This window comes from Actinia tenebrosa, unplaced genomic scaffold, assembly GCF_029948245.1.
Source record: "Actinia tenebrosa isolate PJP-AT-01 unplaced genomic scaffold, QUT_ActTen_1.0 PGA_scaffold14__42_contigs__length_11649687, whole genome shotgun sequence".
Lineage (NCBI taxonomy): Eukaryota > Metazoa > Cnidaria > Anthozoa > Actiniaria > Actiniidae > Actinia > Actinia tenebrosa.
This window is the reverse complement of record NW_028292574.1, coordinates 4,336,089-4,352,989: the sequence shown is the minus strand read 5'-3', so window position 1 is coordinate 4,352,989 and position 16,901 is coordinate 4,336,089. Positions and strand designations below refer to the sequence as shown.

The 16,901-nt window shown below is 39.5% G+C and overlaps 1 protein-coding gene across 2 annotated transcripts in view; it reads left to right on the top strand.

Annotated features, from left to right (window-relative positions):
- LOC116298043 (nucleoporin NUP188) overlaps nt 1–8,783 on the top strand; it is a 26,622-nt gene extending 17,839 nt beyond the window's left edge. The window contains exons 40-54 of one of the 2 annotated variants that reach the window (XM_089029700.1): nt 72–149; nt 289–374; nt 777–931; nt 1,459–1,562; nt 2,026–2,160; nt 2,850–2,918; nt 3,482–3,577; nt 4,372–4,701; nt 5,216–5,290; nt 5,833–5,993; nt 6,214–6,292; nt 6,576–6,707; nt 7,243–7,301; nt 7,453–7,582; nt 8,078–8,783. In XM_089029700.1, the coding sequence (XP_088885826.1) occupies nt 72–149; nt 289–374; nt 777–931; nt 1,459–1,562; nt 2,026–2,160; nt 2,850–2,918; nt 3,482–3,577; nt 4,372–4,701; nt 5,216–5,290; nt 5,833–5,993; nt 6,214–6,292; nt 6,576–6,707; nt 7,243–7,301; nt 7,453–7,582; nt 8,078–8,266 (1,878 nt within the window). In that variant the 3' untranslated portion in view covers nt 8,267–8,783. Of the gene's footprint in view, nt 1–68; nt 150–288; nt 375–776; nt 932–1,458; nt 1,563–2,025; nt 2,161–2,849; nt 2,919–3,481; nt 3,578–4,371; nt 4,702–5,215; nt 5,291–5,832; nt 5,994–6,213; nt 6,293–6,575; nt 6,708–7,242; nt 7,302–7,452; nt 7,583–8,077 lie in introns of both variants that reach the window. The other variant, XM_089029699.1, reaches the window with a different exon arrangement.
- The last annotated feature ends 8,118 nt before the right edge of the window (nt 8,784–16,901 follow it).

Here is a 16,901-nt window from a genome sequence, read left to right as displayed (position 1 = left end):
GGCTGTTTGAATCCTTTTATTAGGTTTTTGTCATTGTTGTTGTTTGTTTTACGAATGTCTTTTGTCAGCAGACTGATATTTATGGACTGCGGGATCCAAAGACACGAAACGAGATCCTTAAAGACACTTTGGAAGCACTCCAAATCAAAGTAAGCTTTTCGTCTTTCAGAATGAAACAATGCTTTTACAGGCACTTCGTATCTTGCGCTCGGTATTTCAGACAAGCACCCACTACACATAGAAAAGAGCTTCAAGGCAGACTAACCTAACTTTTGTTTGTTTGATCAGGTATCTCGTCCAGTGACGCTAGACGTACTAGCTGCCGCCCACGAGCTGAGCTCTTTATACCTGATGCTCTTCAATAAATGGAAAAGGTACGCACTAAATCGTAAAACACTTGTCAAACGAAGTCCAAGAGAAAACAGGGTTTGATGAAGGCTGTGATACAAAAAACTGAATAACACCATCCGTGGGAGGGCGATAAATATTTTTATTTAAATCTCGTGCGCAACAGCTGCATATGCTCCTCGAAGGAAGAAAGTCTTTCAAAAACGTCTTTCATGGAAGGAGAGTAAAAAGGGAACAGTGTGACGTCACGGCAAATCTCATGCGCAACAGTTGCACCGAGCGTTAAAATTTCTGCCGTAGGAAGAAAGACAACCAAATCTGCCTGAATGACTTTCTTTGGAAAAGGAGAAAGAGACAAGAGAAGGAACCAAGAGGGGGAGGGTTGGGGATAAACAGTGCTTCGCCTAATGATAAACTTTTCTTTACAGCTCTGTCAAGACTGTTAGTTCGACGTTTAACACGCTAGTGGAGATCTTGGAGTCTGCCAATAATAATGATGGGCAGCTGTTGGACCATATCAGAATCCCTGTGTTTTCTTCGATATCTATTTTGCTACAACACACACGGAGAGACGGTAACTCAGGTCGGTGACGTGGTTAATGTGTGGGTGGTTGGGATGAATGGATGGGTGAGATGGTTGGGTGGGTGTGTGAGTGGGGTGGGATGAATGAATGGGTGAGATGGTTGGGTGGGTGTGTGGGTGGGTGGGATGAATGAATGGGTGAGATGGTTGGGTGGGTGTGTGGGTGGGTGGGATGAATGAATGGGTGAGATGGTTGGGTGGGTGTGTGGGTGGGTGGGATGAATGAATGGGTGAGATGGTTGGGTGGGTGTGTGAGTGGGTGGGATGAATGAATGGGTGAGATGATTGGGTGGGTGTGTGGGTGGTTGGGATGAATGAATGGGTGAGATGGTTGGGTGGGTGTGTGATTGGGGTGGGATGAATGAATGGGTGGGTGGGTGGGGCGGATAGATGAGTGGGTTTGATTAATGTGTGGGTAACTAACAAATAAATAACAATTGAATGACAGCTGAATAATCCCCTCAAATCTATGATAGCCCTTTGCTTCTATAAATGTAACTATGTATATATATATATATGTTGTGTAGGTACGCTTGATCGTGGGTATGCCATGGCTCTACTACCCTTAGCCTGTGAACCACTAGAATACCTGAATGGACGACTTGGAAAGGAAGATAAGCAGCATGACAAGGTGAGAGGATACCTAATGTTGGTATAAGGCCCCTTACTATCATCACCATCATCATCATCATCATAATCACCACCATCATCATCATAACAGCCATCATCATCAGCATTTATTATACCATCACCTTCATCATCACGACCATCACCTCTACCATCATTACCACCACCATCATCATCACAACCATTATTATTATCATCATCACCGCCATCATCATCACCACCAACATTATCAACATCATCAACATCACCCATTAATACCATCAACACCACCATCGTCCTCTTCAACGTCATCATCATCTCTCATTATCATCATCTCTTATCATCATCATCTCTCATTATCATCATCTCTCATCATCACCATCATCATCATCATTACCACCATCATAATCGCCTTCAACATCACCATCAACATGTCCCTCATCATGTCATCATTGTCTTCTTTCATGCCATCTGATTGTGTTTTCAAGGTTCTGGAACTCTCTGTATTCATCATCGATGAAATCTTGAACATCCTGCTATCTAATCCTGGTCAGTGGCTTCCTGTCCTTAGAGAGCATGCGCTGTTCGCATCTTTGGTTCAAGCCCTCGATATCTGTGTCAAGGTAAGGATATTAAACTAGTCATACTTATCAGTAACAGTATCGAGACCTAATGTTTGTTCTTATTAAAAGGGAACCTGAATGTGCCAAGGAAGTAATTAAGTTGAGAAAGAAAGTGTTTTAAAAGTGAGGAAATTAAATGCATTCAAAGTTAATTGATCATCTAGATTTTTCTATAAAAGTATAATATGCGTAACAGCCAAATTTGTCGCGCCACATCATTGGAAGAAATCGCGTAGTTCAAGTTATTAACCAATAAGACTAGATAGATGTTTCCACCTTTAAAAACAGCACCGGCCTCCAAAACGAGACTAACTTCGTTTGAAGATACATTTACACAAAAACTGGTTTAATCAGCACCAAAACAATGCACTCTACCTTATATGGAGTGCACTCTAAGAAAACTTCGTTGGCAATCAGACAGACAGTCACACAGACAGCCGCACTGACAGTTAGACACATACAGTCACACAGTCAAGACAGACAGACAGACCAACTTGCAAAGCAAACAGAGAAATAGACAGTCAGACAGAGAAATACTCGGGCAGACATACATACATTAAAACCAGAAAGGCAGAGTTGCAGAGCATATACTCTCAAAGAAAGTCAGACACACAGACAGAAAGACAGACAGACAGACATACAGACAGACTGCAAACACATTTATCGTCGTATTTATTCATTCGTTTCAGACCAGAGAAAAGTTAGAATTTTCTGAGGCCGTTTTGCATCTGTTTCTATCGCTGTCCAGGATTCCTGTGGTAAGTACCGTATAAACAAAAGTATGATACGCACTGCTCATGCGCCACCTCGTACCCAGAGCCTGCGTTTCTTCTGGCCTGCGGCGAAGAACGAGGGCTCTGGCATAATCCATTTTTCGAGACCAGGATTTCTTGGACTTCCGGTATAAGAGCGCATGCGTTTAAAGACTTGCTAAAAATTTGAAAAAATATGTTCCCCATTTCTAATTTTTATTCTGATGGGAAGTTAACACAGAACTTTGTTTGAAAGTATGATTTTCATTGATTGTATTTCACTTCCGGAAAACTGCGCATGCGCCAAAAAATGGATTGTGCCAGAGCCCTCGTTCGTCGCCGCAGGCCATAAGAAACGTACGCTCTGGGCACGAGATTAGTTCGATTCCCGAACTTCTCATCACATGTGAGTAGAGTTTCAGCTTCTTTCCTTTTATTCGAAAGGAAAAAATTCTCAAAAATCAACTTCTAAATTTCAATGTAATCGTAGAACAAGAGCAACAGGTTTGTTAGCTACTGGCTATTAAGTGCTACCTTAGTTAAAGTATTTTTTGTGATATTTTCTACAGAGTGCAGAAGCCCTGGCCTTAAATAACTTGTCCCAGACTCTGTGTTTAGGAGTGGCTTCGTTGTTTAATACCGTGGAAGCTGAAAACAAGTCAGAGGTATGTTGCTATGGTAATCCTGAGAAACAATCGAACAAAACGCACGGGGGTTTGTGTGTTGAAAGCGCACAACGTTTTAACTTTTCTTTCATAATGATTCAATCCTATTGACGACTCTTAAAACTCCAGTGTATGTAGGATTAGCTTCGAATCCTTGAGTTGCTTGTTTTGTGATTCTAATTTTGACTTTTGTTCATATCAAACAATGAGTGTCAATGCTCTCTTTCCCGGTCTTTAAAAAAGGGACTGGGGAGAAGTTGATTTTTTTTTTTTTTTTTTTTTTTTCGTATTTTTTGTAGTTTTTTCTTGTTTTTCGTCTGCGTCAAACCCGTAAATGTCTCTCAGCCGTTTCGCCAGCCGACGAACACGCTTGTCCACCATCTTTGACCTCATGGGTAAAGACCCGCAATCCAAATATGGAATTATATGATTCCATATATGGAGTGACCTTTCTTAACTCCAACTTTGACACTAATGTATGGAGCAAAACTTGATATGTACCGACCTCAGAAGTGAAGCAAAGCCCCCATACACTGGAGTTCTAAGAGTCGCCAATTGTCATTCTATGTACAACAATGATTCTTTGTTACTTATTTGTAAACGAGGGTGTTGTGTGTTGCTTTGAAAAAACAGCTAATTTTTTTCAACTCCATCTTTGGTTTTTACCAACATTGAACTCCCATCAAATCCCATTCTGCTGGGATTGAACCACACTGTCATACAACAATACAAGCACCTCTCTACCCTCCCCTCCCCCTCGTATCCCACCTTGATGTTTTCCCTCTTTAACACAGGGTTCCCATCAACGGCTAACAACATCCATTCAGGTCGGTGAATCCAATGTATCCATCTCATCTCGTAATGACTGGAATAAGGTTTGGCACCTCAGTTTATCAGTGATGGCATCCATGTTACGCACCTTACGACATGGATTCCTAAAAGAAGCGTTAGACTTTGCCGGGGTTCATCGAGAGAGACTGGCACGAGCCATGGATATGATCCGTGGGTCCCAGTCCACCGAGGCGCTACAGGAGGCCGAAGACGTGACAGTGTTTCTGTTTGAGCTTGGTCATTTTGCCAAGGAATGGAGATTTGGTCTTCTAGATGTGCTAGAACTTTTACTGGTAATGGGATGTTACAACTGATTTCATTGTTACCCGCTGATCGACATATTTTTTCATGACAAGTTAATGGGCAATAGAATACCGTCAATTAGATAAACGGTGCACATGTATATTTACGTTTGCGTCACCAAATAGGCCTTTTGCAACAGCAGGTCAGTTGACCCCCCCCCCCCCCCCCCCCCCTTCAAAGCTTACCATCCAGCATATTTTCGCACACTAAACCTTATAAAGTATTTCGTTCTAAATTTAATGCCATTTCTCCTATAGTCAAAATTATAAACTAAAATTTTGCGTTCTTTCTCTCGAGTTTTTGTTGTTATTGTTTTCTTTAATTCCCAGGCATTTTAACGTTAAGATGATACAATTTTTCCTAAAAGGACAGGTTGTAAAAATCTAGTTAAACAACGCTTGCACTCGTATGCTATTAAAAGACTTTAACCACCCCAAGACCGTTGTTAGACTCATCTATTTATCTAGATATCTGAATACTCGTTTGTACCTCTGTTTACTTCAGGCTCGTGTTGGAGTGCTATGCCAGACTTGTATCGCTTTACTGACTCATCCCAGACTTCTAGCACATCTCTTGGAGGTAAGATATATCAGTATAAAAAGCAAACAGACTACCATTCATTTTAGACGCCCTCATTTCTTTGTCTTTCTGTTTTCATTTATACATTGATTCGACCATCCCTGCCTTCCTTCCTTCCTTCCTTCCCTCCCTCCCTCCCTCCTTCCTTCCTTCCTTCCTTCCTTCCATCCTTCCTACCCTCCTTCCTTCCTTCCTTCCCTCCCTCCCTCCCTCCTTCCTTCCTTCCTTCCATCCTTCCTACCCTCCTTCCTTCCTTCCCTCCTTCCTTCCCTCCTTCCTTCCCTCCTTCCTTCCTTCCTTCCTTCCTTCCTTCCTTCCCTCCTTCCTTCCTTCCTTATCCTTTCTGCCTTTCGTTCATTCTGTCCTTCCTTCTTTCCTTTCCTCCTTCCTTCCTTCCTTCCTCCCTCCCTCCCTCCCTCCCTCCCTCCCTTCCTTCCTTCTTGCCTTCCTTCCTTCTTTCTTCCCTTCATTATCCTTTCTTCATTTTCTTACGTTCGTTCTGTCCTTAAGATATATAAATCATTATCTTTATCGTTTTCCAGTTATCCGCGGGAAACCCTCTCCAGAAGGGATCCCAGCCCTTATCATACCTCAGCCAATCACTGAGCAGTTCGTTCTCCGCCCGTGAGTTGCTACGTACCTATTCATACGCTGACGAAGACACGTTCAGGAACAACCCCGTGGTATCTAGTACACAAACCAAGTAAGTGAATAACCTGTGTGTGTTTAGTTGAAGGAAATGTGCACAGAAGACGAGAAGAGCGTTAGGAGAAGCATGACGCGTTGCAAGACTATTAAGCACAGGTTTTTTGAGAAGACTTGGAAAGCGCGCACGTGTGGAGTTGTGAGGTAATGGGGATTGGCAGAACACGAGAATATCCTCTGTCGGATGGAAATATTTTTTCTTGTGTTTTTATTAACAGGTTGTTGAAAATCCTTTGTAATTCTCTTGCGATGTTAAGGCAGTTTACACCAGACCTCTGTGAGATACTACTAGATGAGGTAATCCTATTTATTTTTCCCATACCATTAATGCCATCCATTTACCATCCCATCCATTATTTAATCCCAAATATTCATCCCCTTATCTACCTGTACATTCATCCATCCATCCATCCATCCATCCATCCATCCATCCATCCATCCATCCATCCATCCATCCATCTATTCATCCATTCATCCATCCATCCATCCATCCATCCATCTTATTATCCATTCATCCATCTATCCACCCATTATCCATCCATCCATCAGTCTCATTGAGCCTTGGTACTTATTTTTCTAGGGGATGGACATAGAAGATAACCTACCAATAGCAACTCTAGGATTCAGCTCGCCTGCCATCGACCGTGAGGAACCTCTTTCGTTTGGTACTCTCTTGGCATGTTTAAATATGTGCCTTACCAACCTCAGTCCGGTAAATACACCATTAGATCTGAGTGTTGAATCAAATGTCTAATAACTGTGTAAAACGTTCGTTTCGTGACGTGACGTGGTATGGCGTACCATGATGTGACTTACCGTGAAGTGCCTTGACGTGCCGTGCCATGATGTGACGCGACGTGACGTGCCGTGCCATGATGTGACGTGACGTGACGTGCCGTGCCATGATGTGACGTGCCATGATGTGACGTGCCATGATATGACGTGCCATGATGTAACGTGCCATGATGTGACGTGACGTGACGTGCCGTGCCATGATGTGACGTGACGTGACGTGACTTGTCATGATGTGACGTGCCATGATGTGACGTGACGTGACGTGCCGTGCCATGATGTGACGTGACGTGACGTGACTTGTCATGATGTGACGTGCCATGATGTGACGTGCCATGATGTGACGTGACGTGGCCATGCTGTGCTATTGTGCGTGACAGCATTTTAAGTCGTGCTTGGTTGAATGGACAATCTTTTAACAGTCTTGTAACGTGTCCGTGTTGTTTTTGTTTCAGGGTGATGTGCGGTCTCCTGTCAAATCCCCTGTCAAGACTCTATCAGAAACCCTTCCCAAGTAAGTCCTTCAACCTCTTCTATATCACATTCTGGTTGGATGACCAGATTTCACGTACCGTGATTGGCCCAGTGATGTTGATCTTTGACGTTACCGTGACGTCACCATGTCTGAACATCCTGTTTAACAAACTCCATCGTTGATTCAACAGATTTCTCTTAATGTTTGCTATGGAGAATGCATTGGTCTTGGCATTGTCACAGGCGTCCCGTTATCTTCGGGATCCATCAGTTGACCCGCGGGTCAAGCAGCTTCTAAAGAGAGAGCTTGGAAGCGAACTGGTAGGTATTGGTAATTAGAGTACGTAATTCCAGTCACCTTATAGCAATCTTATGTTACGTTGCGTGACATGATAATTGATTGCGTGAACTTGTGTCATGCGCAGACGTTGTGTGCGCCTTGCTTGAAATCCTTGCTTTATATTATCTTAATTATAATTATAATAATAATAATAATAATAAAGATAATAAATAAAGATATCGGTTATTGGGTATATCTTATAAAGGCGTTATTTTTCATATCTGGCCGCTATTTTCGTATAAACATGCGATGGATGTAAAAGAACCACTGAGGACGTAAAGAAACCCTGGCAGTGACCACCATCAGTGTCTACACTTCATACTAACCATCTCTCATGCTTGTAAATTGCATAAAAAGAAGTCTGAAATTCACAACTCAATAAAAAGCACCTTTGATCATACCGGTATAGATTGGACTTCATATTAAATCATCGATCACTATCATTAATATTATATTAATGTCATTAATAATTCTAGGGTCATTTCCTGGGTGGCCTAAACCGCCATTTTGTAAGGCGTGGTCTCCCTCCTTCACCATTAAGCGACCGAGCCAGCCCGAGTACATCAAGTAAGAAGACACCAACAAAGCACCCTGCATTCAGCGAAGTACCAGAACAAAAGTTATTCAAACTAGCAGACTTGTATGTTAAAAAACTACTGCGGTAAACGAAAAAAAATAGATATCATATATAAGTTGACTGTCAGCACACGGTGTAACGCGTTGAGATGCACACTTTCGACACGAGATAGACGACTAGATCATAAAGCCTGTTGTGAACAAGGAATACTCGATGGTGAATTCTCCAATACCTGAACAACTATCTTTTCCGAGGTTGTAAAAAAGACTTGGTCAAGTTGTCATTGCGTTGCATTGTGGGACTACTTTAGGGAAAATTTTTCGATGATGTAGTTTATTTGGCGCTCTGAAATACTCCCACAATGCACTGCAGTGTCCACTCGACCCATTTCCCTCTCCACCTCAGAATAGCTGATATAGATTTGTTTTTTATGTTGAAGAGCCTGCACTCTTTGTTCTACAACGAAGGAATTTCAACCAATTCAGTTTATTTTCTTATTGGCTACTTTAGAATTCCCAATAAGATATTATTATAAATATATCTAAGACTCTGTTGAATGAACCAAAACAACTTGCTTTACATAAATAAAACTTTCTATCAATGAATCATTTTCTCATCAATATTATAGGTTTTCTTCATATATGATCGATTTTCAGACCTTTGGAAAAGATATCCATTATTTATGAGGGATGCGAAATAGGTCATTTTTGGCCATTTTTGGGCAAAAAGCATGGACTATAGCCCATGGTTTTGGTCGATTTTGGCCCATTTTCACACCTTTTCAAAAGATATGCATTATTTATGAGGGATGCAAAATAGGTCATTTTTGGGCAAAAAGCATGGACTATAGCGCATGGTTTTGGTCGATTTTGGCCCATTTTCACACCTTTTCAAAAGATATGCATTATTTATGAAGGATGCAAAATAGGTCATTTTTGCCCCTTTTTGAGCAAAAAGCATGGACTATAGCCCATGGTTTTGATTGATTTGGCCCATTTTGACACCTTTTCAAAATATATTCATTATTTATTAGTGGTGCAAAATAGGTCATTTTTGGGCAAAAATCATGGACTATAGCCCATGGTTTTGGTCGACCTTGGCCCATTTTCACACCTTTTCAAAAGATATGCATTATTTATGAGTGGTGCAAAATAGGTCATTTTTGGGCAAAAATCATGGACTATAGCCCATGGTTTTGGTCGATTTTGGCCCATTTTCACACCTTTTCAAAAGATATGCATTATTTATGAGTAGTGCAAAATAGGTCATTTTTGGGCAAAAAGCATGGACTATAGCCCATGGTTTTGGTCGATTTTGGCCAATTTTCACACCTTTTCAAAAGATATGTATTATTTATGAGGGATGCAAAATAGGTCATTTTTAGCCCTTTTTGAGCAAAAAGCATGAACTATAGCCCATGGTTTTGGTCGATTTTGCCCCATTTTCACGGCTTTTCAAAAGATATGCATCATTAATAAAGGATGCAAAATAGGTCATTTTTAGCCCTTTTTGAGCAAAAAGCATGGACTATAGCCCATGGTTTTGATCGATTTTGGCCCATTTTCACACCTTTCAAAAGATATGCAGCATTAATGAGGGGTGCAAAATAGGTCATTTTTGGCCATTTTTGGGCAAAAAGCATGGACTATAGCCCATGGTTTTGGTCGATTTTGGCCCATTTTCACACCTTTTCAAAAGATATGCATTATTTATGAGGGATGCAAAATAGGTCATATTTGGGCAAAAAGCATGGACTATAGCCCATGGTTTTGATCGATTTTGGCCCATTTTCACACCTTTTCAAAAGATATGCATTATTTATGATGGATGCAAAATAGGTCATTTTTGGCCATATTTGAGCAAAAAGCATGGACTATAGCCCATGGTTTTGGTCGATTTCGGCCCATTTTCACACCTTTTCAAAAGATATGCATTATTTATGAGTGGTTCAAAATAGGTCATTTTTGGGCAAAAGGCATGGACTATAGCCCATGGTTATGGTCGATTTTGGCCCATTTTCACACCTTTGGAAAAGATATGCATTATTTATGAAGGATGTAAAACAGGTCATTTTTGGGCAAAAGGCATGGACTATAGCCCATGTTTTTGGTCGATTTTGGCCCATTTTCACACCTTTTCAAAAGATATGCATTATTTATGAGTGGTGCAAAATAGGTCATTTTTGGGCAAAAAGCATGGACTATAGTCAATTGGTTTTGGTCGATTTTGGCCCATTTTCACACCTTTTCAAAAGATATGCATAATTTATGAGTGGTGCAAAATAGGTCATTTTTGGGCAAAAAGCATGGACTATAGCCCATGGTTTTGGTCGATTTTGGCCCATTTTCACACCTTTTCAAAAGATATGTATTATTTATGAGGGATGCAAAATAGGTCATTTTTAGCCCTTTTTGAGCAAAAAGCATGAACTATAGCCCATGGTTTTGGTCGATTTTGGCCCATTTTCACGGCTTTTCAAAAGATATGCATCATTAATAAGGATGCAAAATAGGTCATTTTTAGCCCTTTTTGAGGCAAAAAGCATGGACTATAGCCCATGGTTTTGTTCGATTTTGGCCCATTTTCACACCTTTTCAAAAGATATGCAGCATTAATGAGGGGTGCAAAATAGGTCATTTTTGGCCATTTTTGGGCAAAAAGCATGGACTATATCCCATGGTTTTAGTCGATTTTGGCCCATTTTCACACCTTTTCAAAAGATATGCATTATTTATGAGGGATGCAAAATAGGTCATATTTGGGCAAAAAGCATGGACTATAGCCCATGGTTTTGATCGATTTCGGCCCATTTTCACACCTTTTCAAAAGATATGCATTATTTATGAAGGATGCAAAATAGGTCATTTTTGGGCAAAAAGCATGGACTATAGCGCATGGTTTTGGTCGATTTTGGCCCATTTTCACACCTTTTCAAAAGATATGCATTATTTATGAAGGATGCGAAATAGGTCATTTTTGCCCCTTTTTGAGCAAAAAGCATGGACTATAGCCCATGGTTTTGATCGATTTTTGGCCCATTTTCACACGTTTTCAAAAGATATGCATTATTATGAGTGGTGCAAAATAGGTCATTTTTGGGCAAAAAGCATGGACTATAGCCCATGGTTTTGGTCGACTTTGGCCCATTTTCACACCTTTTCAAAAGATATGCATTATTTATGAGTGGTGCAAAATAGGTCATTTTTGGGCAAAAAGCATGGACTATAGCCAATTGGTTTTGGTCGATTTTGGCCCATTTTCACACCTTTTCAAAAGATATGCATTATTTATGAGTGGTGCAAAATAGGTCATTTTTGGGCAAAAATCATGGACTATAGCCCATGGTTTTGGTCGATTTTGGCCCATTTTCACACCTTTTCAAAAGATATGCATTATTTATGAGTGGTGCAAAATAGGTCATTTTTGGGCAAAAGGCATGGACTATAGCCCATGGTTTTGGTCGATTTTGGCCCATTTTCACATCTTTTCAAAAGATATGTATTATTTATGAGGGATGCAAAATAGGTTATTTTTGGCCATTTTTGGGTAAAAAGCATGGACTATAGCCCATGGTTTTGATCGATTTTGGCCCATTTTCACACCTTTTCAAAAGATATGCATTATTTATGAAGGATGCAAAATAGGTCATTTTTGGGCAAAAAGCATGGACTATAGCGCATGGTTTTGGTAGATTTTGGCCCATTTTCACACCTTTTCAAAAGATATGCATTATTTATGAAGGATGCAAAATAGGTCATTTTTGCCCCTTTTTGAGCAAAAAGCATGGACTATAGCCCATGGTTTTGATCGATTTTGGCCCATTTTCACACGTTTTCAAAAGATATGCATTATTTATGAGTGGTGCAAAATAGGTCATTTTTGGGCAAAAAGCATGGACTATAGCCCATGGTTTTGGTCGACTTTGGCCCATTTTCACACCTTTTCAAAAGATATGCATTATTTATGAGTGGTGCAAAATAGGTCATTTTTGGGCAAAAGCATGGACTATAGCCAATTGGTTTTGGTCGATTTTGGCCCATTTTCACACCTTTTCAAAAGATATGCATTATTTATGAGTGGTGCAAAATAGGTCATTTTTGGGAAAAAATCATGGACTATAGCCCATGGTTTTGGTCGATTTTGGCCCATTTTCACACCTTTTCAAAAGATATGCATTATTTATGAGTGGTGCAAAATAGGTCATTTTTGGGCAAAAAGCATGGACTATAGCCCATGGTTTTGGTCGATTTTGGCCCATTTTCACATCTTTTCAAAAGATATGTATTATTTATGAGGGATGCAAAATAGGTCATTTTTAGCCCTTTTTGAGCAAAAAGCATGAACTATAGCCCATGGTTTTGGTCGATTTTGGCCCATTTTCACGGCTTTCAAAAGATATGCATCATTAATAAAGGATGCAAAATAGGTCATTTTTAGCCCTTTTTGAGCAAAAAGCATGGACTATAGCCCATGGTTTTGATCGATTTTGGCCCATTTTCACACCTTTTCATAAGATATGCATTATTTATGAAGGATGCAAAATAGGTCATTTTTGGCCATTTTTGGGCAAAAAGCATGGACTATAGCCCATGGTTTTGATCGATTTTGGCCCATTTTCACACCTTTTCAAAAGATATGCATTATTTATGAAGGATGCAAAATAGGTCATTTTTGCCCCTTTTTGAGCAAAAAGCATGGACTATAGCCCATGGTTTTGATCGATTTTGGCCCATTTTCACACCTTTTCAAAAGATATGCAGCATTAATGAGGGGTGCAAAATAGGTCATTTTTGGTCATTTTTGGGCAAAAAGCATGGACTATAGCCCATGGTTTTGATCGATTTTGGCCCATTTTCACACCTTTTCAAAAGATATGCATTATTTATGAAGGATGCAAAATAGGTCATTTTTGGCCATTTTTGGGCAAAAAGCATGGACTATAGCCCATGGTTTTGGTCGATTTCGGCCCATTTTCACACCTTTTCAAAAGATATGCATTATTTATGAGTGGTTCAAAATAGGTCATTTTTGGGCAAAAGGCATGGACTATAGCCCATGGTTATGGTCGATTTTGGCCCATTTTCACACCTTTGGAAAAGATATGCATTATTTATGAAGGATGTAAAACAGGTCATTTTTGGCCATTTTTGGGCGAAAGGCATGGACTATAGCCCATGTTTTTGGTCGATTTTGGCCCATTTTCACACCTTTTCAAAAGATGCATTATTTATGAGGCATGCAGAATACGTCATTTTTGCCCCTTTTTGAGCAAAAAGCATGGACTATAGCCCATGGTTTTGATCAATTTTGGCCAATTTTCACACCTTTTCAAAAGATATGCATTATTTATGAAGGATGCAAAATAGGTCATTTTTGGGCAAAAAGCATGGACTATAGCCCATGGTTGTGATCGATTTTGGCCCATTTTCACACCTTTTCAAAAGATATGCATTATTTATGAAGGATGCAAAATAGGTTATTTTTGGCCATTTTTGGGTAAAAAGCATGGACTATAGCCCATGGTTTTGGTCGATTTTGGCCCATTTTCACACCTTTTCAAAAGATATGCATTATTTATGAGTGGTGCAAAATAGGTCATTTTTGGGCAAAAAGCATGGACTATAGCGCATGGTTTTGATCGATTTTGGCCCATTTTCACACCTTTTCAAAAGATATGCATTATTTATGAGTGGTTCAAAATAGGTCATTTTTGGGAAAAAAGCATGGACTATAGCCCATGGTTTTGGTCGATTTTAGCCCATTTTCACACCTTTTCAAAAGATATGCAGCATTAATGAGGGGTGCAAAATAGGTCATTTTTGGCCATTTTTGGGCAAAAAGCATGGACTATAGCCCATGGTTTTGGTCGATTTTGCCCCATTTTAACGGCTTTTCAAAAGATATGCATCATTAATAAAGGATGCAAAATAGGTCATTTTTAGCCCTTTTTGAGCAAAAAGCATGGACTATAGCCCATGGTTTTGATCGATTTTGGCCCATTTTCACACCTTTTCAAAAGATATGCAGCATTAATGAGGGGTGCAAAATAGGTCATTTTTGGCCATTTTTGGGCAAAAAGCATGGACTATAGCCCATGGTTTTGGTCGATTTTGGCCCATTTTCACACCTTTTCAAAAGATATGCATTATTTATGAGGGATGCAAAATAGGTCATATTTGGGCAAAAAGCATGGACTATAGCCCATGGTTTTGATCGATTTTGGCCCATTTTCACACCTTTTCAAAAGATATGCATTATTTATGAAGGATGCAAAATAGGTCATTTTTGGCCATATTTGGGCAAAAAGCATGGACTATAGCCCATGGTTTTGGTCGATTTAGGCCCATTTTCACACCTTTTCAAAAGATATGCATTATTTATGAGTGGTTCAAAATAGGTCATTTTTGGGCAAAAGGCATGGACTATAGCCCATGGTTATGGTCGATTTTGGCCCATTTTCACACCTTTGGAAAAGATATGCATTATTTATGAAGGATGTAAAACAGGTCATTTTTGCCCCTTTTTGAGCAAAAAGCATGGACTATAGCCCATGGTTTTGATCGATTTTGGCCCATTTTCACACCTTTTCAAAAGATATGCATTATTTATGAGTGGTGCAAAATAGGTCATTTTTGGGCAAAAAGCATGGACTATAGCCCATGGTTTTGGTCGACTTTGGCCCATTTTCACACCTTTTCAAAAGATATGCATTATTTATGAGTGGTGCAAAATAGGTCATTTTTGGGCAAAAAGCATGGACTATAGTCAATTGGTTTTGGTCGATTTTGGCCCATTTTCACACCTTTTCAAAAGATATGCATTATTTATGAGTGGTTCAAAATAGGTCATTTTTGGGAAAAAAGCATGGACTATAGCCCATGGTTTTGGTCGATTTTGGCCCATTTTCACACCTTTTCAAAAGATATGCATTATTTATGAGTGGTGCAAAATAGGTCATTTTTGGGCAAAAAGCATGGACTATAGTCAATTGGTTTTGGTCGATTTTGGCCCATTTTCACACCTTTTCAAAAGATATGCATTATTTATGAGTGGTGCAAAATAAGTCATTTTTGGGCAAAAAGCATGGACTATAGCCCATGGTTTTGGTCGATTTTGGCCCATTTTCACACCTTTTCAAAAGATATGTATTATTTATGAGGGATGCAAAATAGGTCATTTTTAGCCCTTTTTGAGCAAAAAGCATGAACTATAGCCCATGGTTTTGGTCGATTTTGCCCCATTTTCACGGCTTTTCAAAAGATATGCATCATTAATAAAGGATGCAAAATAGGTCATTTTTAGCCCTTTTTGAGCAAAAAGCATGGACTATAGCTCATGGTTTTGATCGATTTTGGCCCATTTTCACACCTTTTCAAAAGATATGCAGCATTAATGAGGGGTGCAAAATAGGTCATTTTTGGCCATTTTTGGGCAAAAAGCATGGACTATAGCCCATGGTTTTGGTCGATTTTGGCCCATTTTCACACCTTTTCAAAAGATATGCATTATTTATGAGGGATGCAAAATAGGTCATATTTGGGCAAAAAGCATGGACTATAGCCCATGGTTTTGATCGATTTTGGCCCATTTTCACACCTTTTCAAAAGATATGCATTATTTATGAAGGATGCAAAATAGGTCATTTTTGGCCATTTTTGGGCAAAAAGCATGGACTATAGCCCATGGTTTTGGTCGATTTCGGCCCATTTTCACACCTTTTCAAAAGATATGCATTATTTATGAGTGGTTCAAAATAGGTCATTTTTGGGCAAAATGCATGGACTATAGCCCATGGTTATGGTCGATTTTGGCCCATTTTCACACCTTTGGAAAAGATATGCATTATTTATGAAGGATGTAAAACAGGTCATTTTTGTCCATTTTTGGGCAAAAGGCATGGACTATAGCCCATGTTTTTGGTCGATTTTGGCCCATTTTCACACCTTTTCAAAAGATGCATTATTTATGAGGCATGCAAAATACGTCATTTTTGCCCTTTTTGAGCAAAAAGCATGGACTATAGCCCATGGTTTTGATCAATTTTGGCCAATTTTCACACCTTTTCAAAAGATATGCATTATTTATGAAGGATGCAAAATAGGTCATTTTTGGGCAAAAAGCATGGACTATAGCCCATGGTTGTGATCGATTTTGGCCCATTTTCACACCTTTTCAAAAGATATGCATTATTTATGAAGGATGCAAAATAGGTTATTTTTGGCCATTTTTGGGTAAAAAGCATGGACTATAGCCCATGGTTTTGGTCGATTTTGGCCCATTTTCACACCTTTTCAAAAGATATGCATTATTTATGAGTGGTGCAAAATAGGTCATTTTTGGGCAAAAAGCATGGACTATAGCGCATGGTTTTGGTCGATTTTGGTCCATTTTCACACCTTTTCAAAAGATATGCATTATTTATGAGTGGTTCAAAATAGGTCATTTTTGGGCAAAAAGCATGGACTATAGCCCATGGTTTTGGTCGATTTTGGCCCATTTTCACACCTTTTCAAAAGATATGCATTATTTATGAGGGATGCAAAATAGGTCATTTTTGGCCATTTTTGAGCAAAAAGCATGGACTATAGCCCATGGTTTTGATCGATTTTGGCCCATTTTCACACCTTTTCATAAGATATGCATTATTTATGAAGGATGCAAAATAGGTCATTTTTGGCCATTTTTGGGCAAAAAGCATGGACTATAGCCCATGGTTTTGATCG